The 23,517-nt window shown below is 43.4% G+C and overlaps 2 protein-coding genes across 4 annotated transcripts in view; one reads left to right on the forward strand and one right to left on the reverse strand.

Moving 5' to 3' along the window:
- Window positions 1–16,171, reverse strand: part of mnat1 (MNAT1 component of CDK activating kinase) — a 37,332-nt gene extending 21,161 nt beyond the window's left edge. The window contains exons 1-7 of one of the 3 annotated variants that reach the window (XM_034575422.1): window positions 14,523–14,776; window positions 12,480–12,565; window positions 7,132–7,284; window positions 6,674–6,747; window positions 4,911–5,014; window positions 4,565–4,705; window positions 801–932 (exon numbers count right to left, since the gene is read on the reverse strand). In XM_034575422.1, the coding sequence (XP_034431313.1) occupies window positions 801–932; window positions 4,565–4,705; window positions 4,911–5,014; window positions 6,674–6,747; window positions 7,132–7,284; window positions 12,480–12,565; window positions 14,523–14,612 (780 nt within the window). In that variant the 5' untranslated portion in view covers window positions 14,613–14,776. Of the gene's footprint in view, window positions 1–800; window positions 933–4,564; window positions 4,706–4,910; window positions 5,015–6,673; window positions 6,748–7,131; window positions 7,285–12,479; window positions 12,566–14,522; window positions 14,777–16,041 lie in introns of those variants that run through there. The other 2 variants (XM_034575424.1, XM_034575423.1) reach the window with 2 other exon arrangements.
- Window positions 16,172–16,330: 159 nt separating this feature from the next.
- six4a (SIX homeobox 4a) lies at window positions 16,331–21,679 on the forward strand. Its single transcript, XM_034575419.1, has 3 exons — window positions 16,331–17,091; window positions 18,698–19,392; window positions 20,518–21,679. The coding sequence occupies exons 1-3, from the start codon at window positions 16,361–16,363 to the stop codon at window positions 21,123–21,125; spliced, it is 2,034 nt and encodes a 677-aa protein (XP_034431310.1). The 5' UTR covers window positions 16,331–16,360; the 3' UTR covers window positions 21,126–21,679.
- Window positions 21,680–23,517: the final 1,838 nt, after the last annotated feature.

Below are 23,517 nucleotides of genomic sequence, written 5' to 3' on the forward strand. Positions count from 1 at the left end.
GACTGCAAACCTGAACGACAGCCAAGAGGAAGGTCTCTCCAGACACGGTGAGCACGAAGCTGCAAGCTCAGAGTGACCGGCGCCCTGAGCCCGCATGCTCTCTCTGTAGGTCACAGCGCTCGCTCAGAGGAGATGTGATGACATGATTGAAAAGGTGAAGAAGCACCAGACACAGACCAACGCAGTTCTTTTGAAGGTCTGGGCTGTTAACACTGCTCTATTGCCAACAAGCTCTTCACATAAAGTTAAAATTAGTACAGGACAAAAAAATAAATAAAGAATCACCCAATGACCTTAACGGTTCAAAACACAACTTCCCTCCAGTGAATAGAAGTACACCGCCACGTGACCTTGACCCGCATGAGCTCATTGTAAATATAGCAGCCATTTGTTATTTATGGGCTGGATGGCTTCTTCAAGGGGAAGGTGTGTTTCACTGAGCTCACTCAGCGTTTACCTGAAACAGCAATGCTCAGTCTCTTTTCAGAGAAGTTACAAAATTCATTAAATAGTCTGTCCTTCTCGTTCATTTAAATGGACATTTCCATGGGTCAGAAAAAGTGAACTCTGAATTTCTTCCTCTCAATCGTTGCAATTAATAAATCTTTTTATTATTACAATTATTATTATATTACTGCCCACCATGACTAAAGATTCAAACGTTGTGGGCGATGTAGTAGCAGTAACAGTTAAGGTGAATACTGGATGATCACATTGTCCATGTTTCATGTCCCGCCTGGGGGACCTTTGTTGCTTCATAGCCCTAAAAAGAGCTGACATGCCAAAAATGTTGCACTCACCATATGGATTCCCGTTGAAAATAGATTTGTAGGTTTGACCGTCTGTTTCTGATGCTCTATCTGGGTCTCCAGCTGGGCAGCGCGGACCTTGTGTTGGGCAAGCAAGATGGTGGCAGGAAGTTGAGACTTCTCCTGGAGAAACAAAATGGGATTTATGAGAACAATATTCTAGATTAGTGGTTCTAAAACTGGAGGTTGCACAGAGCCACAGCAGCGGGCCATGAATGATCAGGGAAAAATATTGAAACCAAGTTGAATGAATATGATATGTGTACAGTGCCTTGCATAAGTATTCACCCCCTTTGGACTTTTCTACATTTTGTCATGGTATAACCACAGATTAAAATTTATTTCATCGTGAGTTTATGTAATGGACCAACACAAAATAGTGCATCATTTGGAAGTGGGGGGAAATATTACATGGATTTCACAATTATTTACAAATAAAAATCTGAAAAGTGTTGAGTGCATATGTATTCACCCCCTTTACTGTGAAACCCCTAACAAAGATCTGGTGCGACCAATTGCATTCACAAGTCACATTTGCAAGTCACATAATTAGTAAATAGGGTCCACCTGTCTGCAATTTAATCACAGTATAAATACACCTGTTCTGTGACGGACTCAGAGTTTGTTGGAGATCATTACTGAACAAACAGCATCATGAAGACCAAGGAGCTCACCAAACAGGTCAGGGATAAAGTTGTGGAGAAATATGAAGCAGGGTTAGGTTATAAAAAAATATCCAGAGCTTTGAACATCTCTCTGAGCACCATAAAATCCATCATAAGAAAATGGAAAGAATATGGCACAACCGCAAACCTACCAAGAGGAGGCCGTCCACCCAAACTGAAGAGTCGGACAAGGAGAAAATTAATCAGAGAAGCAACCAGGAGGCCCATGGTTACTCTGGAGGAGTTGCAGAGATCCACAGCTGAGGTGGGAGAATCTGTCCACAGGACAACTATTAGTCGTCTACTCCACAAATCTGGCCTTTATGGAAGAGTGGCAAGAAGAAAGCCATTGTTGAAAGGGATCCATAAAAAATCCCGTTTGGAGTTTGCCAGAAGCCATGTGGGAGACACAGCAAACATGTGGAAGAAGGTGCTCTGGTCAGATGAGACCAAAATTGAACTTTTTGGCCTCAATGCAAAACGCTATGTGTGGCGAAAACCCAACACTGCCCATCACCCTGAGCACACCATCCCAACAGTGAAATATGGTGGTGGTAGCATCATGCTGTGGGGATGCTTCTCTTCAGCAGGTACAGGGAAACTGGTCAGAATAGAGGGAAAGATGGATAGAGCCAAATACAGGGAAATCCTTGAAGAAAATCTGATGCAGTCTGCAAAAGACTTGAGACTGGGGCGGAGGTTCATCTTCCAGCAGGACAATGACCCTAAACATACAGCCAGAGCTACAAAGGAATGGTTTGGATTAAAGAATGTTAATGTCTTAAAATGGCCCAGTCAAAGCCCAGACCTCAATCCAATAGAGAATCTATGGCAAGACTTGAAGATTGCGGTTCACAGACGGTCTCCATCCAATCTGACTGAGCTTCATCTTTTTTGCCAAGAAGAATGGACAAACCTTTCCATCTCTAGATGTGCAAAGCTGGTAGAGACATACCCCAAAAGACTTGCAGCTGTAATTGCAGCGAAAGGGGGTTCTACCAAGTATTGACACAGGGGGGTGAATACTTATGCACCCAACAGATGTCAACTTTTTTGTTCTCATTATTGTTTGTGTCACAATAAAATTTATTTTGCACCTCCAAAGTACTATGCATGTTTTGTTGATCAAACGGGAAAAAGTTTATTTAAGTCTATTTGAATTCCAGTTAGTAACAGTACATAATGGGAAAAAGTCCAAGGGGGGTGAATACTTATGCAAGGCACTGTAGGTAAAATAAGCAAATAGAGTTTGTTGTTGCCATCGTGTTAAACTTCATATCACTAAAGTCGTTTTCAGACATGAAAATTTTGTCTGGACAGTTTCTCGAGTTTGCCTGTCACGTGTGAAGAACACAGCACAAGACTGAGGTCAGCTACGTTCACAACCACAGGAAAATGTCTGGAATATAAAGGCGAGGGGTATCGCCTGAGAAGAGCAAGCAGGAGGAGGATAGGTACAAATCCCACTGCAAAAAAAAATGGATTTTTGTTTTAAGCAACATTGGTGCTTTTCACCAAAAGCTCTTGTATCTCAGCCTCTTCTATCTGTATGGCATCTCTTTTTCATCCACAGATATTTGTATTCTTTTTGTTTTGGGTCTTTTTTATGTGTTACTAACACGCCCACCCGCACACTGCGACTTTCCAGGGCTTTTTCTGCTGTATATTTTTGGGATATTTTACTAGGGGGCTGGTGGGAAATGCCCCCCGAAGATTTTCGGAGCAACTCACTTTGACATTTGCATTCTAACATACAGCCCCTCGGGAAAGTTTCAGGAAAATGTTTGGAGTTCATCGCTCTTCTGAAAGCAGCTTCAATTCAACTTGGATCTTTAAATAGTTCATATTCTGAAGAAGGTGCAGCCTAAAAAAGTTTGAGAACCACTAGAGGCTTTTGTTACATGCAACAAAGTGCTTTATCGGGAACTTTTTAGCTCATGTACATGTGTCGCTCTTTTTCTCATGTAACCGTCATATGTTGATCTGAAAACACACACAGCCCCATCCCCCATCCTTGACATGTCCATCTAACAGGATAACTGATGCTTTCAGGCTAGCTGCCACATTATTGATGCAAGCCATATTAACAAAACTGTGGCACTGCAGGGGACGCTGCTTCAAGTGCACTGCGCCGCCTTCACCTCCATTAAATGCAAGGTCGGACATTTCAGTTCCTCCAGTGGAGTGTTGCCAAGCCAAGAGATCTAAGAACACAAGCTTGGACACGTTGTTCACTGAAGAGGTAGGACATTTTTGATAGGGTGGACAGCAATGGGAGGACAGTCTAAAGGTGTCTTAGTATTTAACAATAAACCAAAAGCTTTTTAATGGCTAACACTAATATGTTCTGCTTTAACTGCAAAAAATTACTTCATCTACTTTTGTGAGTTACACTTATATGAAGAAACACTTCGCATGCTTTATTTGACTTTGGTTAACATGCGACTCACTTCACAAAGATCTTGAGGAAAAAAGTTAATTAATTCAAGAAAAAAAATATGCCTGCCAAAAAACATGTAAATTCAGTGTTTACATTGGATTACAGAAATAATTGTGTGTGTATTTTATTGATTAGTTTGCCACTGCTCCAGGAAATAGCAACAAAGAAATCTAAATATATGTGTTGGCATATGGTTGTGTGCTCATGTGAGAACAGCGAGCTTTCAGGCCACAGGGACGTACAGATGTCAGAGCTCAGGAGAGTTCCCCCAGGGGGTGAGAGCTGAGCTCATCTGGCTACAGTCAACAGGCCCTGTGCCTTAAACAAACAAATACACAGCTTAGCCTGCTATCTATGATGGTCCTTCAGCAGTCCGCTCTGCAGGAACAATCACTTCCAAAGCCTGCAGCTCAACACAATGGAGCCAAAAGGCTTTGGAATCACAGAATGAGAACAATGCAGCCTGCAGCACAATGACTGGTAATAAGCTCTTAATGATCTCACAGCCATGAACCCTCAGGCTGAGGGTGTGTGCGCGCTTACGTGTGTCAGGCATCTGTCATAATGTGACTTGCACTTTGCTTGTCTTTTGGCATCACAAGACTCATCATTCTGTGGACATATGTACATGAAACCTGCATGCTTCTCACCAGTTCATCCAGCAGAGCCTGCTTGTTCTTCCTCTTGGCATGCAGCTGCCTCTGCTCCTCCTGCAGCACATCCAGTCTCCGCTGGCTGTTGCCCTGCTGCTCTAGCAAAAGCAGCTCCTCCAGCTCCTCCTGCTCTCGTGTCTGAAGAGGAAACAGGTTTGCAAGAGGAAGAGCATGTTGCTGATGCGTGTCTGACTTAATGGTTGAATCCTTACGAGCTCCAAAGACTGCACATGACCCTACAGTCTGATCTCTAAGAAAACCCTTCTCATATTAATTTTAGCATCACATTATAGTCATCACTTGAGTCTTTATCCATGTGTGAGAAAATACACTCGGTACTTACAAGTGAGGCCTTATTCTTCTGGATGAGATCTCTGTTCTCCCTTTGGTACTGCTCCATCTTTAGCTTGGTGTTCTCCACATCAAGGTTGTTTGTCAGGTTATACACTACACAGTTGAGACAGAAGTCCCCGTTAACCTCTCCAAGAGAAACTTTAATGTCCATCATCAAGACCCAAGGAGTTCCAAAGCTTACAAATATATCCAACAGAAAATCTAAGAATGTTTAAAATGATGTTCAAGACAGGTAGAATTTTGCCTTCAATGGAAAGATAATTCTCTAAACTTTAGTGAAACAGATCTGCTGTGATGCAATACGGGGAAATGTAAGGACAAATGTGTGCATCAGAGCTGGTCAACTTTGAGTGAACACATAAGTTATCTTCACACATAAACTCCAGATAATGTCCAGGCCTTTCACATATGAAGAACACAGCAGGAGACTATTCAGGTCAGACGCGTTCACAACAACCGGAACATTTCCAACCGGCATTGGCATTTATCACCAAAAGCTCTTGAATCTCATTGTCTTTCCAAGTTGACATCTTCGTCAGTGTCATTGACAAGATTTAGGTGAAAGGGATCGAAGACAGAGGTCTGTCATCTGAGCCAGGTCTGCTGGAGAGAGTCCTGGAGCTGAAGGACACGCACTGTTCTCCTTAACTCCTAGCCTTTCTGTTTGATTCTTATGTTAATTCAACGAATTGTTGTTTTCTTTACCCTAGAATCGGCCCTTTATATTTAAATACTTTATATTTACATCAGGAGTGGACACTCTCTATGGAGGCTGCCATGGTTTTTACAGTAATGCAAACTGGACAAATAAACACCTTCTAAGTTTTTATGACAACTGAAGGCTACCATTAGATTTCATGTTTGGAAGGGGAGGGTGAGGTATTCAGCTGCAACATGCAAGTTCACCACTAGATGTCACTAAATTTTACACACTGAACCTTTAAAAACGTCATGAACATACCCACTCGCTTGCTGTGAATTTTCCAGACATTTTCCAGACAACTCAGGGACAGGCAGGGATAGTTCCAGAAATTGTCAGGAGCAACTGAATAGGACATATGCATTCTCAGATACAGTCCCTCTAATAATTTCAGGGAAATGTCCGGACCTGCACGTCTGAAAGCAGTTATACTGTCACTGTTGAAAATCCTTGCACCAAATATATGACCTTGACCACAGGAGCTGGTTTTACGACGGTTAAGGAGTAAAATCTATCAACATATTGTAGGAAGTGGACGCAGACTTAAAGATCATATTTACACGAGTGGCTCTCTTCCTGACCTTTTCTGTCCCACTTGAAGTTTAGACTTTGCATTGGGGTGACATCACATGAATAAAAAAACCTGCTTTTCTGAGCTCTGGGAAAGTTCTGGACAAATTAAATCCTTGCGGTTTCATGGTAGAGTACAAAGTTTAACAGCGGACCTTATACTGTGTTTTTTAATGGCATCCCAACGGGCCATACATTTTTGTTGTTACAGCAGCACCGTTGGCCACTGGGACAAATTGGAAGCAGGGCTGACTGGCCACACTATATACAACTTTCGTAAAACGTCCAAGCAAAATGTCCATGGTGGTTTGCTAGTCAAGTGTTAGCGTTGGCAAAGCTACTCCCTGATCCATGCCCCTGGCAGACATGAACGGCTGTAAAACATCACCCTTTGCAGCCAGAGTCAGGGAAAGATCATTACATTAGAGAGCATCCCTTTATACCCTCTGTTTCAGCACGAGGTTTCCAATCAGGGCCCCTACCTATGTCCTCCACCTTCTCCAGGTAGTCATTATACTCTCTCAGGCCGGAGAAGTCAAACTCTCTCTTGTTGAATCTGCAGAGGAGAAACAGAACTCATGATACAAACAGTAATACTTGATGAAAGCAAATATGCACTGACATTAATAGCTTCCATTAAATCAACCATTTTATAATACCATGTCTGCATACTGCCTAATAGGCACACATTAGATGTCAATTAAGGGGCTATTAAAGAACAGATGAGAGAGAGAGAGAGGGTGGGGAGGGGCTGCGAAGTAAAAACCTGGCAGGGAAAGAGCTTTCCCGTTTGAGCCCCCCCATGGGGAGAGTCTTTGTCTACAAAACAAACAGTGTAATGAGAAAGACAAAGGTGGCTTAAGGAGTGGGCGGGGGCACGAGATGACACATAAACACACAGAGCCGCACCCCTCACCCTCCGGGTCCCCCTCGAACTCACATCTTCAGCACCTTCTTGCGGATCTCCACCTCCTTATCTACAGTGGGGTCTTCGAAGAGCTGCACGCGGAAGTTGTTCTTCCTCAGGGGCGTGTCACACTGCACGCAGTTGCCCGAGCCGCGCACAAACAGCATCTCCACACAGTTCTCGCATCTGTGGGGCAGAGGAGACAACGAAACAGAAGAGCTGAGCTTGATGTTTTTGGAGGCGACCCTACCCACGCAGGCCTGACAGTCAGGCTGTGTGCATGTATGTGGCTGCTGAAACACAATTTTCCTAAAAGTAAAGCAAATCTGTGTTTTTTTTTTTTTTAATGGCTGTAAGTTATCATCAGACTCAGTGGGTGATAATGGGGCATATGAATATTTCCTCTGAGTGCTCGAAGTCGGCTGGGCTTATGACTGGAATGTCGTTCAGGCTGCTTCCCACTCTCAGACAAGAGGAAATTACTCTGACACCCCATCAGCGCAGTGTCTGTCTGCCCTGGAAAAACATTTGCTTTATTGTTATTTCAACAGACCTCAGTCATTCTGCCACGTTGCATAATGTGATAAAATGCAGCTCAGTAATTTCACAGTGTAGCCTATCATTAGAAGAATGGACCTTCTTACGCATTTCTGGAAAAGGCAAAAGATGGACAAATGCAGTATTGTATGTATTCATTACTTCATTGGCAAGTTTAAGTATTTTAAACTGAACTTTTATTTGTATTTAAGGCTTTTGATCATCTAAAAGATGAACTTTAACTTAAAAAACACCAGTTGTGTAAGTTCATATGCAATTTCAATCTTTCTCCATTTAATGACAGAAATATTTATTATTATTCCTGACATACTTTCATTCCAAAATGAAGGGAAGCTATAAAATGGAGAAGTTTAAGCCACGTTTTTAAATACCGTTAAAATCTGGGCATGTTATTGATCAAAGTATCTCCTATAAATCTATTTAATGGACATGATTGCTTTCCAAGACAAAAATACAGCACAGTCATGATGAGTTTTTCAGGCAGCCCTTATTTCCTCATATAAAGCCAATATGAATTCTCTTCAGTAAAGAGCATGCCTCTCCACTCGTGACACAATACTGAACGCAAAAAAAAAAGACAAACACACTTTTCAGATTATGTTGGGGGTATTTCAGGTAAAGCCCTTCATGCGCCATCCCGACACGGCTCCACAGCAACCAACTAGCAGACGCACCTGAGGGCACAACCCTAAGCTTAGCCATCAATCACACCTTTATGCAGGTAGGCGTTTACCCATCAGTCACTCTCAAGTGAGGAGTGGACACTGAGGACAATGGGAATGTTCCTAAATCTCCCCTGATGGGGTGGAGGGCTTGGATAAACGTTTGCACAGTACGCTCTATTAATTGAATCCTGGTGGAGCTTTATTTCCACAGGAATTCACCTTCCTGCTTGTGGCCACCTTTTCAGAAATGGAGAACATCTGGTTTCCAAATGTCACTATCTGTTTCTGAGCAATTGACGGTTTTCAAAATAAAATGGATTGAAATCAAAAGCTGGATTTTTCACCATGCATCATCGATGATATGGCTGAGTCACTTCTTTCCAAAAGTAAAAAAAACTGGGCTTGAGACAATGGTGCCTTGTGAAAAGCTTTCCCAAGATGAAGACCATTATAACAATCATGAGAGTCATCATGCTGGACATTTCACTTCATCAGCAGGATTCAAAAACAAAACAAAACTGAAAAAAAAAAAAAAATCAGTTAAAGGAGAAACTGCAGAGCCATGGAGTTTGGCTGTTTACGCATAGCGTCTCAGATATGGGTCAAACAAACCCAACGTGCCAAGTAGGACACCAGCCGTAAAACACACACATACAGTAGATATAAAATAGACTCTTACAAGCATGTCAGTTCAGCTTGACTTACTCGAAGCCTCAATATAAAAATGAAAGCTGAACAGTGGACAGAAACATCTGCGTTGTCTTGGTGGTGCTTCAGTGCCCGAAGGAGCCTGCTGCTCAAGTGCACCCTGGAAGCGGCAGATGTTCACTGTGGCCCCGGGCTACAGGAGATGTATAGGCCTGGCCATATGGAGGTAGATGGAGGGATTCAGCTTGTTTCCACAGGCCCACAAAGAACCCATTCATCAACATGGGACGAGGAGCTGGGCGTAGCTTGCCCCCTGCCCCATAATGGACCACACAACAGAACTCTCCATAAGGGAAATCCTGTGTAACTCTAGAGCAAAGAGGTGAATGACTAAAGGGGAGGGAGGAGACTTTTAGAGTCAATTTGCCATCTTCAGAGAAGTTCAGCCTCCCTAAGTGACAGCTTTCAGATTGTGCAGTGGTTACAATTTGCAATCAAAGGGAGGGGGGCTCAGGAATCTTTTGCCAAGGCGAGGTTCTACTACTCGGTCCAAAGAGCAGATATTTTAGTGTACAAACATATCTCTAGCAGCTCGCCATCTTTGTGTCCCAGGGCTATTGTTGCTGACTGAGTGCTCCTGACTCCTCCCTCTCACCTGTCCTGCTCACAGCTCCAGGCTGCTATCTCTCCTATCTGCAGCTGTCAGCAGGTCTTGGAAGGGGGTGGGAAGAGGAGGGTAAACAGGGTCCTGGCTCAGCAAAGAGGCTCCCCCGCCACTGCTTGGTGACATTGCCTGTATCTTCACTTCCTCCCTTTGCAGGATAGTAGAGATAAAAAAGAGAACCACTCCAGACAGAAGCTGGTTTCTGTCATGACGCTCATGATCTTTTCAGTACTTTCTCTAAGCCCATGACTGAGTACACAAAGAGCAGAGCGGGCTCTGTGTCATATTTAAACCTGCCCTGACGCTGTGTCCTGCCCTGTGACCTACAATACCTGCAGCAGCACGGTCAAAAATGCTGAGGCTCAGGAGTTTGTTACACGGGATCTAGAGTCAGGCTTGAGTGAGCTCTGAAAAATGTCAATATGTTGCAAAGTGAGCAGATTCCCTAATATGAAAATAGAATTATAGATTTGACTTATTTAGCTCAATGCCGTTTTCAGACCTGTACTCAGGAAAATGTCAGGAAAATTGGGTCTGTACATCTTCAAGAGTTTGCCTTTGACATATGAGGCACACAGCAGGAGACTGTCCAGATCAGACGTGCTCACAACAACCGGAACATTTCCAGAGCATTCAGGTGACGGGTGACACCTGGGTAGAGCAAGCACGAGGCAGGACATAATGTATAAATTCTACTGCGGAAATCCCAGTTTTTGTTTACGGCACATCAACACTGGCGCCGAACCTTATCGCTAAAAGCTCTTGAATCTCATTGTCTTTCCAAGTTGGTATTTTCTACTGTGTGTATTCTTTTTGTGTTTTTTTATTTCAGTTTTGCGTCCATTGCATGTTGGAAACGTCATCAACGTGCCCACTCGCCGGCTGTAATTCTTTCCAGAGATTTTCCTGCTGTATTCTCACATGGACTTTTCTTGACATTTCACTATAGGGGACTGACAGGAAAACTTAAACAGTTGAACATTTTAGGAAATATGATTAGTAACACTCGTGTGGAGGCATATACGAGAAGACCTACACCACTTTCATGTTCGTCTGTTAACCATAAAGCTACTGCCAGGAGGCAATGGTCTTGGCATAAACATAGAACCAGTGGGCAACAGTCAGTCAGTATGCCTGGCTCTATCAAATGGTTTATAAAAATCCATAAGGTTCACTAATTGATGTGTTATTTTGTGTTTGTTGAATCTGTGTAAATATGAATTGGAAAAATGACCCGTTGTGGTTTTACAGGAGTATTAAATCCCAACCAAAGTATTTATACAGAAAATTAACACCTAAAAACTTTCCCCACTTTACTAAAGTTTATCAAACTAGAACAAACAAAGTAACTAGTTTCTACTTGATGAGGTGTGTTGAGTCTGTAGACCCCAAAATGTCCACCGCCCCCGCTCACACATTGCTAATGCCTGCTTGTGTGCCCAGTCCCAAATGCCAAAGGGAAATGGGCCCGGTGTCATTGTGCAAAAAGTAATAAATAACACACATCAAATGCCCCCAGTGACAGGGATACAAAATGTGCTGTGGTAGGATTTAAATTTAGATACAGGCTCACGTTGGAGAAGCTCAATGCTGTCGTGCATCATCCAAGGCTGCTCAACCAAGACTGGAATGGCCATTCAGTCAGGCCAAGGAAGAAACTAGAGAATTTAGCTATTTTTTTAATGAATGAATCCGTGCAGAGGATCAAACTATGATTGGAGCCAATGATGTTGTATAATCTACTGATCATATTTGTTTTCAATAAATCCATGAATCATTTAATCCATGTTCATTAAATTGAAAAGAATAAAGAAAACATCAGACTCAAAGGTTATCTCTCTAAATCTAAATCCAAACTATTGTTGACTGATTTTCTGTGGACTCACAAATTAATAATTGCATTATTTCAAATATAAGTGCAACATCAACAAATAAGTTGGTGGTTTGAGTGGCGTTCATCATCCCAGATGGTTTAAAGTTCAAGTATCATTCATACTTGGCATTAGAGACTATGGCAAGTACAGCATTGATATTGTTTGTACTTTCCTTTTGATAAATATGTTACTTTGTTCCCCTGGCTGCTCACTGTGCTACCACAAGAGGCTTTTTCTTAGCTGTTAAGTAATTTCACAAAGAGATGCTGTTAATGTTTAATCGTAAATGCACTTTCCTTTTTGATTCCCTCCTCCAAGGCGGTTATGTACCTGTCCATTTGTTTGTAATACAAAAACGATTGAACAGATTTCCATGACCCTTGGTGGAAGGATGGGCCATGGACCAAGAAAAAAAAATTCTGCGGATCCACACAAAGCAATAGATCCAGGATTATTTTTTCACTTTCTTTCACTGAGTGAGATGGGGCTTTTGTGACATTTTCACCCAATTGCCAGAAAAGAATGCATGGATGTTGATGAATATCTTGACTAATATCTATGAGTGTGTGAAATTTGGTGCAAATCCAAATAAAAATCTGAAACTATTGGATTTAAATGTGGTTTTCATAGGGGAAGGTTATTTATATTTTCTTCTTATTCTACATGGACTTGTTGAATCTAAATGAGAACTCAGTCACATAAATTGAAACACACAACGTACAGGCCTGCAGATCCATCAACTCTTCAGTAAGTCAAAGTGCAAACAAAAAGCCAGATGACATCAGTGATGAAAATACTAATACAGTTTGAGAGTACAGCATTTTCCAAGTGGCGCATAAATTCACCGCCACACCGGCTCCAAGGTGACCCGAGCTAGGACATCTCTCCAAATTGCTTCATTGCAGAATCATTTTAATTTTCTACGTGTAGCGCCGCATCCAGACAGAGGCTGTGAGTTATGAGCTCGCTGACCTGATGACAAAGCACGACTGCTTCCTGATGGTTCGGTCAATAAACAGACAGGGTCGAAAAGATGCTCTCATCAGGCCACCCCCGTCACCGCACGAGAACACGTCCCCCTTCATTTAAATGATCAGGTTTTCAAACACATGGCAAGGTCAAACACTGGAAAATGCTCAGCAAACAAGTTTTACCCAGTACCGGTACGACGGTGACGCACAATCAAAACACTAGGATTAGCGAGATCTAGTGCCAGAGCGATGAGTTGAATAAGAACTCAAGTCAATAAAATAAATTCCGCTTGTGATAACAGATTAATTCTGTTTTATTTGTTTAAACTTCTGTCTTTCCTGTAATTGTAGATTAAACACAAACAGACCCCTTTAATCAAGTGGCACAAAATTTCACACTCTCATAGATATTAGTTCCTGAAACATGCCTGATTTTTTTCATCCAGAAAATCTTGCGATGTTAGAGAAAGTGAGAAAAGAAATCCTGGATCCGCATTTTGCAGTTTATCGTTTCAATTTTATGCAAGATTATGAATCCCACCAGGGTTTTAGGTACAAATGTTGTAAATGACTCACTAAACCACACCTACCACAGGGGTTTTATGGCTATGATCAGGAATCAGCCTTGTGTTTGGGTATAAAAATAAAAATGGCCACAATTTGGATACACTTTGGGTGGTTTGGATCAGGTTAGGATATTGTATGGCTGCAATTTTTGTCCCTGCTTAAAACTGTGGTAACATGGGGCGCCCTGCATACGGAGGCTTGAGTCCTCCTGCAGCAGCCCCAGGATTAGTTTCGATCCTTTGCTGTAAGTCTTCCCCAATTCTACCACATTTCAGGCACCCCTTAGACTAGAGCACGTGAGTTTTCAAATAAGCTCAAAGGGATAATTTGATCCTCCTATTATCATCAAATGCAACCATTCTATTCTTCCTGACTTCCTAGACTGTTACTATGCATATTTCCTAGAACCGTAAACCTTTGTGGTCTAGTGAAAAGCACCAGCACGTGTTTTGAGACATCTTCTACCAGTGCTTACAGAGAGGTTTGGATGCACACTGCATGTCAGGTGTACACAACAAGCAGTGTGGTGTTGTTGTCCAGTCTAGTATAGGGCTATAAAACAATATCAATAATTATCGATTTCGATTTTTCATTAATTGCAATTTAACTAAAGTCCAATGAATATCGATGAAATTCTTATGTATTGTGTGAGCATGGTGAGGAGGTATACCACAAATATACACCTACTTCAGATTTGTAAAATGTTGTGAATTATTTGTCATCCTCAGCTCATAAAGAAGAATTTAAAAACACAACCTTCACTCAGGAGCAAAAATCGGTCTTTAAACTTAAAAGAAATTATATTGTGACATATATCAGATGATTATCAACATTTACTGATATGAACAACTTTATCTTGATATCATTTGTGGCCATATCGCCCAACCCTTGTCTAACAAACTGTCCTGCAGGGTTGACAGTTGTCATACAGAACTGTGAGGGATGAGGACACACACACATTTAAACACACGTTAAATCTGTATTATAGTCCTGCAAGCTTCATAGATCACAGTATCACATTTATATATTTTCTATATGAGCATGAGAGTGTTTATATTTGCCAGGAAAACAGTGAGAACAAGAGGCTATTAGCTGTTAGCTTAAGAGCTAGTGTGTGAGAGTGTTTAAACCCTCTTTAACGACCCTTCAGACTTTAGACCAGATGAAAACTATTTAGAAATTAAACTTCAACCGCCTGTCTTATATTGTGTTAGCAGGTGTATTTATATTTGACAGGGAAACACTGAGAACAAGAAGCTAATAGCTGTTAGCTTAAACGATAGTAGAGTGTTTCAAACCTCTTTTTCCGTTAAGACAAAATGGAAATACTTTTAAAATGAACCTTAACCACCTGAGTTGTGTCCTTTATTGTGTGTGTGTTTGAAGCGAAGTTTGAAGCTGCAGAACACCGTCGTGTTGTGTTGTGGGTCCATTAGCTTGACTGTGTTGTGTTGTGTTTTGTCTTGTCAGGTACTCACAGTGTGTGTCCGCACACGTTCACCATCAGCTTCAGAGACGGGTTCCTGTACTTGGTGGTTTTACACCTCGGACAGCCCTGGTCGTCCATTTCTGACGGAGCAACACAAAAACAACAAGCTGCAGAAAAACGTCAACACGAAGCAGCACCTCTCCTCCTGTCACTTCACTGCGTCACACTCAAAGAGGTCCGACCGGGAAACTCCGCCAATAAGAGTAGTTCCTAGTTGGTGGTGACCTTTACAGCAGTGGTGGTCACACTGGTGGCCGCACAACATGGGGTCCCTGAGGGGTCCCAGGGGGTCTGAGGTAAAACGCTGAGTTGTTTACTTTTCCATTTAAAGTGGTTGTGTGAAATAGTTTTCTATTATGGGTTTCACTGTGTAATTCCATACATTATGGTCCCATATATTCCATGGTCTAATGTTAATATCATAAAGTCTGAGCTGAACCATAATCAAAACCAAACATCTGCCCAGATGTGATTCCCCAGGGCTTCTGACATCATATACATTGAATGTATAAGTGTCTGTGGGAAATAAGTCACAGAGGATGATGGATCTATTATGAGATTCATGATCTTAAATGATGAACACATACAGATGTCAATTATAATATTTATTGTGATTGAATAATAACATTAACTTTAAGGCAGGTTGGTTGAATTTAAAAAACTATAGTGCAGAAAGCAGAGGCAGACTTTTCCTCTACTAAAAGCCTTTGTGTTACAGGCCTATTGATTTATTGATGATGTATGAAAGTCCGTATAAGACAATGGTATAGATCCTATTGTTAGTATACATGGGCTCTTAAATTAGTTACAAAAACAAGCAAATAAATAATATATATATCTATTCCAAGTTTTGAAATAAATGTCACCATGTGCATTAATCACAAAAGAAAGGTGTTATAGGCTAAACAGTGACATTTGATGTGAGCTACTATTCTACAAATATCATATCATAATAATGTTAAACAGATGGTTGAATTTGAGGATATGTGAGTAAATGTATAATGTTAAAATTCAGAAGGAGACAAAAATATCGCAGCACACATATTTATAAGATGTCTGGAAGTCGGTTTCTGCAGCTGTTACTAAATATTGTGTGTTTATGTATTGGTTTTTGATTATTGGGGTCGTAATATGTTTCGTTTTGTTACATACTGATTTGAAAGTTTAACTTCAAGAAATATAAAACCTTAAAATACTTTTGAAAATATAGAATAAGATGGAGAAAGGTTCCAAGTGATGTTGGCATTGAAAAATTCTACTTTATTGACTGTATTCGATTAATCCAGTTTCAAGTTTTATTAATAGTTTTGAGCCAAAATCATATTAGATTGAAATAACGAGGAACAAGTATTGCGACATTATTTCTCCCTTTGGATTTAGATAAGGGGATTTAAAAAAAAAAGAAGCTCTGGTGGTTTTTCAGTTTTTCCTGCGTTCAGCAAAGGCAGCTCCTGGCCACAAAGACAACAAGGATATCCCGTTCCCACGATCCCAAAAACGCACTCACCTTGCGCAGGTGAGCTGCGGGAACGTACTGGAAGTTACATGAGTGACAGCTGGAAACCAAACATTCGCGTCTGAATCGGCTCGCTCCTCCCTTGTGGCTCCATCGGCGGCCAATGGCGTGGCTCTCCTGCAGATAGACCCCAGTGTGTCTCCTTCCAGCTCCAGTCCCCGCAGAGTAAAAGTCACGTTGGGAGGAAAAGAGGAGAGAGGTATCTACTTACAGCTGCTGTCAGATATCCGATCGCATTCGCATGGCGAGGAGGTAACCTGATCGAGCTGGGAGGAGTGACTTTACCAGGGAAGGCTCGAACAGGAAAAAAATGTCTTCTTCTGCCGGAGAAGTCACAACAGCGAATGACATCAAGAGGGAAAATGTGAAGGAGCTGGATGAGCGGGAGTGCATCAAGTTTGTGGCGCTGGACGCGGCGGAGTTGTCCATGGAGCGCACGGCTCCCAACGCTGACGCGGTGCGCACGGAGCTGCTGGTGAGCGCCGCGTCCTCCCTGGCTTTCTCCCCGGAGCAAGTGGCGTGCGTGTGCGAGGCTCTGCAGCAGGGAGGCAATGTGGACCGGCTGGCCAGGTTCCTGTGGTCCCTGCCACAGAGCGACCTGCTCCGCGGCAACGAAAGCATCCTGAAGGCGCAAGCGCTCGTCGCTTACCACCAGGCGCGGTACCAGGAGCTGTACAGTATCCTGGAGAACCACAGCTTCAGCACGTCCAACCACACCTTTCTGCAGGAGCTGTGGTACAAGGCCCGGTACACCGAGGCGGAGAAGGCGCGGGGGAGACCCCTTGGCGCCGTGGACAAGTACCGGATCCGGAGAAAGTACCCTCTCCCCAGGACTATCTGGGACGGCGAGGAGACGGTGTATTGTTTCAAGGAGAGGTCTCGGAACGCGCTGAAGGATCTGTACACTCAGAATAGGTACCCCTCTCCTGCCGAGAAGCGAAACCTCGCCAAGATCACAGGACTCTCCTTGACCCAGGTCAGCAACTGGTTCAAAAACCGGAGGCAGAGAGACAGAAACCCGTCCGAGGCTCAGTCCAAGAGGTGAGGCGAGAAAAAGGAACAACCCAATTTCATTTCCACACTTTATATTAATCAGAATATTACAACAATTATCTGAGCGCTCCGTGCGTAACAGGCGAGTCAAAATACACCCGGGCTAATTTTAACAAAGTATTTAAAAGCTTTTTTCTCTCACATGGAAGGACGTTTATAGGTTAAAACCATTCGCACTCCATTCAGTGCTCAGTGTATTTCAGAATCCTCCGTTCGGACTCACTCATACAACTTTGAGAATGAGAATTACATTGTGTTTATAATTAAGGAACACAAATAGTGCGTAAAAGGTTTTGAGGCACGTTTATAATGTTTTGAAATATGAAGCTGTTGCCTTTCAGATCCGGTTTCAAGTGTGTTGGTGCATGGAAACCATACGAAACTAAAGAAACCAGCAACTTCACCACACACACTCCAATTCTTTAACTAAATACACAACTCAAAAAGTGACTTTAATATTCCCATTTATTTGTGGGAAGACACACACACACATACACACTCACACACACACACGGCGCGTGCGTGTGTCCCTCCAGCCCAACATAAATCTTTTCGATAATCATATTTTCCCCTCGCTCTCTGTCAGAACATAAAGGATCCCACCCAGAGGCTCCGGCAGCTCCTGCGTTTCATTTTATAATCTTCCACACAAACACACTGAATTTCACCTTCTTTCATGTTTTCCCCTCTGTGTGAACAAAGCTGACGCACCTGGTGGAGGTGACCCCTCTGTCTCTGTCTCTCCCTCTCTCTCTCACTCACACACACACACACACACACACGCACACACTCTCTCTCTCAAACACACATATACACACACACGCAAGCACGCACGCACGCACACACAACCTGTGGATATTGTGAACAAACTTAATCGTCTCACTTGCAGTAACTAGTCTTGCTTTATATCTTTTCATAGAAGTGGGGGAGGTTTTGTGGGAGTGTGTGTGTGTGTGTGCGTGTTTGTGTGCGCGTGTGTGTGTCTGAGTGTGTGTGAGGGGCAAGGAGGAGGAGGAGGGGAGGGTGCAGCTGTTTTAATCCGTCTTTTAAAAGGGGGCTTGTAAACAAAATATAACAGCTACATCCATATTGTTTTGTTTTTGAAGGCTGTGACTTTTTTGAGAAACTTAAAAAAGGGTTTTAAATTTCACATTTTAAAAATTTAAGGGGAACAAAAAGTAAATCCTCACAGCCATTTGTTCTGTCATGCCACCGGCACTGGCATTTTGTCACACCAGGATTTACTGCGCCAAATGGTTGCACAGTTGTTGATGTTGCTCGGTTGTTGTCAGTGCAGCTCTCCATGAGGTGGGAGAGGGGCTCCACACTCACAAACACACGGCCCTGCTCTTCAAAGCTGTGTAATAACACTGCAACAAATGTGACTGTCTTCTCAGGCAAGATGTGGCTGGAAAGGGAATAGACGCCATTATGCAAGTTAATACTCTTTAATAGATTTAAAAATAAAAACTATTATATGTTATAGATGTGCTTTTATCAGGAAGTTACACATACTCCAATTTTATTCCATTTTGGCTCAGTCAAATTATAACAATACTTTAGTGTAACACCATGTCATCTTCTTTATTCACAGTGAATCTGATGGAAACCACAGCACAGAGGATGAGTCTAGTAAAGGCCAGGATGAGATGTCACCCCGGCCCCTCTCCAACTCCTCAGATGGGGTCATCCACCATGGGATTCAAACAGGGCATCTGGACGGTGGGGTGGTCATCCAGCAGATCGGGGACATCAAGATGCCCCCCGGATCCAGCAGTGGCGGCCTCTACAATGGAAGTCTAGTGACCAGTAACACCTCATCTTCCGTCTTCCACAATGGCGGCTCGTCTTACCTCCACACACCCGGAAACATCCTCTTCAACGGGCTCAACTTGGGCATACAGCCCCTGGCCTTCAACCCTCTGAGGCCGTCAGGAGGGGTGCTGCTGGGGAGCTCTGGGGTGGACATGCAGATGCACACAGGGCAGGAGAAGGGACTGGGCAGTTCTGCAGAGGACTCCAACCTGCACTACGCCTCCTACTCCGGATGTGTGAATGGAGCCGACGTGAAGCTGGAGGGGGCTCACTCCATGGCCGCCCAGAACGGGGGCTCCTCCGTGCTGACGTTCAGCTCCTCGTCAGGTGCGCTGCAGCTGGGCGGCTACAGTCTGGTGCACGTACCGAGCGGAGTGTCTGACAGTGACGGCAGCTCATTACTCAACAGTGATGTGGGTCTTTCTCCCCTGCAGCTCTCCTCAGCCTCCTCGGCCTCAACAATCCCACAACAAGGTGGGTACAGGAAGTGATATGATGGAAAACATGATTCAGTTGGACAGCTTACATACTAGTTCAACTTTTGTTGCCATGTTTACTTGAGAAAATGGAGATAAAGATGAGCAACAATTATACCCAATCAAATATTACAGTATTTTGACAATGACTAATACTTATACTACTTATGAAGGAGTGGGAGAGATTGTCTTATAATGGGAATATGATGCTCCTACATTATGCGATCATATGCTCATTTAATCTTTCAGGTAAATACAATAAACTAAAGTAATGCTGTTCCATGAATTCAGCCTTTAAGACCAAGAAAAGACAAAAATAAGATGTACCACATTATTAGGATGAGATAAATCCAGATAAAATCAAAAGGAGGCTGATATCATAAAATAAAATAGATATCACAGCCTTATATCTCCCAGTTTTACTGCAGATCAGAGGTGCTCTCTGACTTCCTCGGATGTTCCAGTGCATCGCTGCACTTCCCGGTGGTTTGTCAACAAATCTCTACTACATCCACCCAATATATCCAAGCTGATTTATTCTTGGCTTGTCTGTGTTTGGGCCGTAGCCCAAAGGGCTGATACTACACATAACACAGACCAGAAGAAACAGGGAAGGGCCCCACACACACGCACACACACATGCACGCACACACACATATGTGCAAGAGGTGGTCCTTTGAAAGCCCCTGAGATGAATAAAAACAAGTTCTGAAGTCACCATCACTCATCATCACTGCACTCTTGATGTGCAGAGCAGGGAGGTGGGAAAATATGTTTCAGACAATCAGAGGCCACGAAACGCTCGAACAGGGAATAAGCCATTACGGCACTTGCACTGACAGAAAGCAGAGCATCTACAGCAGGATGAATTATAAGGACGAACAGAAAGCTACAGCTCGCTGTTTAGTGCTGGCAGGCGTTTGCAGTCGTCCTCTGGGGCAGCCTGGGGTCAAGCTTAAAGAGCACAAAGTGTGTGAGACACACAACAGCAATTTTTAAGGCCAAGGTCTGTTCTTCATTAATCATGTGATACCTGCGAGAGAAGAGGATCCAGCAGTGGGACTAGGATCTAAACTGGAGGTGGAGATACTGTATCATATGTATTGTTCTGTCATTTCATTAGGAACCATACCTCTGGACAACGTAGCAGTGAGTTCCTCCAGCGACGACTCGTTCCAGCAGCAGGACAAGATGACCATGTCGTCTCTGCACCACAGCACTGTCCTCTACAGCATGAGCAACGCCGGCCAGACGTCCATCAAGAAGGAGCCTTTGGAGGGAGGCGTCTACTCCTCCTACCACCATGGGCTTCACCTGGACCACAGTGGTCAGATCAGCTACACCACCCCCAACTCTGAAGAGGCCCCCTCCAGCCAGGGTTCCACCCGAACCAACGGCGTCCCCACTATCACCTCGTCCAGCCCCGAACCGGAGGTCTACACCACCCTCACCATCAGCACGCCCCTGATGGCCCACACGGACACGGGAAGCCACCACCTCCAACCGACAGAGTACCTAGGGGTCCACGAGATCCGGGGGCATCCACCCTCGCACCTGATGGGCCCCGGCATGAACAGCAACTACATGAACCTGTCGGAAAACAAGGTGGACGGCTCAGGAGGCATGAATGAGATGGTGCGGGCGATGTGCGGGGAGATGGAGGCTGTGGAAGGGAAGGAGCTGGCCAAACTACAGACAGTGCAGATGGACGAGGACATGGCCGACCTTTAACCTCAAATCAATCTCCCCGCAGAAGCACTCGTGTCCCCCCCCCCCCCCAAGCAGAGATATGGTGAATCTTTTAACCCTTGTGTGAGCGTGTGGTTGTTTTTTTACTATTCATTTCTTTAAATGTTAAATTATTTGTGTTCATTTGACTTTTACAATGCACTCTACAGTCAGAGGGGACGCCCCGTGGGTGGGCACTGTCAGTTTATCGGAAAAATAAGAAAAGTCTATGACACGTTTTATAAGCCCTGTTAGGAAGAAGAAACATTGCGGCTGATTGTGCAAACAGGAGAAGCCGCTCTCTGTGTGTGAGAGCCGTGTTTTAAATGTGCATTTTTATAGACAACACCTGCTACTTCCTGTTGAGTGGATGTGATCCGCCGGAGCAGGTGCTGGAATGCTTCGAGTCACATGACCAGGATGTTCCTCCAAACTAAATGCGTCATCCGGCTCAAACCAAAAAGGTCATTCGGCCGGGGGAAGAGGGAGAGAGCCTCTGTGAAAATGATCAGCTGAAGAGCAACAGCTTTTACTGAAGGACTGCACACACACACACACACACACACACACACACACACACACACACACATACACACACATATAGAATAATAGGTTATTAGAGAGAGAAAGCTGCTGATTTAGGAGAAAGTGTCCTTCAGTGAGCACCTTAAATTCTCTGATTGCCTCTCAAGTCGCTGCAAACCCTGAAGTTGTGCTTTATATTTTACCAAATGAACTCAGCGTGTTGAGTACGGGACAAGAGTTGAGACGAATGTGCCTTTCTGCTACTTAAAAACACATAATGTCATTGGTCTGTTTGGGCGTTTGCACTACCATAGTGACATTACCACGTGCACGTTTGTGGCAGCCTTCGGGTCGGAGGGTTTGTCATGTGCGACGACAACAAATGCACAAGTACAAGTACAGCGACGACTCCGATTTCAAGCCTCATCTTCAACCTGTCAGACATAGATCGGAGCGATGACGGAAAGGTCACGCTGTCGGTTCACATGTTGCCCATCATATGTTGTTTATAATGCTGCAACTCATAGTATGTTAACTAGATGTGACGATGCTATACTATATCGTGTTTCATTTTGATGTGTCTCTCCGAAGCAGTCAGTAATCATGAATGGTATTTTTCTATGAAGCCAGACCTCTACAGAGTGTCTGCTTTGAATGAACAAAGGTACAGAAGTCAGAAGGGGACAAAACCATTTTAGTTTCTTTTATAGTCCCACTTTTAAACCCGGAGAGGGATTGTGATAATTTCTCTTTGCATGGCGTCATAATGTTTTGGACACTATAGTGCCTTTTACTTTTTGTTTTGTGAATAATAAAACTAAAAGTAAGCTCAGTCGTCGCTCCTGCGTTGCAGCCTCAGAGATTTACCACCATCGCAGGCGCACTCGTCGGGTGTCAGATGGGGGAAGAGAGGGCAGAGAATGTCGAGCCCATTTGTCAAGTGTGTCCGGCGCTTTTCGCAACAGGAGCCTAATTCCTCGCTGTCATACATGACCATAATAGCACATTTCAGCGTCGCAGCCAAGTCATACCGTGCACATGTAGCGGTGCAACACGTGTTTTCATACTAGAGGACTGATGAACACTTTAATTTGTGACACGATCCCATCAATTTGAATGGACATTTCAGTGAAAGTATCCTCAGTGCTTTAATGTAATATACCAAAAAATGAGTTGTGGGCAAATATTAAACTGATGGTCATTTTGTTTTGTTTTGTTGGTATTTTTTAAATCTTAGTTTGAATGATACGTTTGTCATCTGAAATTATGTGAATGTATTTTTCTAAATCTCTGTACTACAATAAAAGTTTATATTTATAAAAACATACAATTTTTTATTCTTTCTATGAAATTTAAACCTTTTGAAGATTTTTGGGATACTACATGCCTAAAATCGGAGCAAGTTACGGACGCACAAATAATTTATTTCCAACATTTAAGACCCCAGCTATGGATTTTGGGGGGTTGGCTAGCGGGTGGGGGTATATGCAGTAATCCAGCGGGCCTGCCGCTGCTCTCTGCAAACCTGCGGTGATCGTTTGCACATGCCTGGCAACCTGGAGTTCATTAGCCCTCCTTTTCTCATCTCAGCCCCTGTAATTCAAATAAACAGCAATGAGATTTCCAGAGGTAAAGCTCTTTTTGGGTGGGGGGGGGTCCTGCAACTCCCCACAACTCAGTGTTTCCCTGAGTGAAGGACGAACAACCCCCCACCCCTTTAACATGTGGGAGAATGAATGTGAGATGCTGTCACTCAGAGACACTGAGTCTCTATCCAGAAAAAGAAAAAAAAAAAGAGCCTGGACCCCTCTCGTGGCTTGAGGGGATTCTCTGTGAATTCATGAGTTTCCACCCATGGACTCATTCACTC

The sequence above is a fragment of the Hippoglossus hippoglossus genome, chromosome 22 (assembly GCF_009819705.1).
Source record: "Hippoglossus hippoglossus isolate fHipHip1 chromosome 22, fHipHip1.pri, whole genome shotgun sequence".
Taxonomy (NCBI): domain Eukaryota; kingdom Metazoa; phylum Chordata; class Actinopteri; order Pleuronectiformes; family Pleuronectidae; genus Hippoglossus; species Hippoglossus hippoglossus.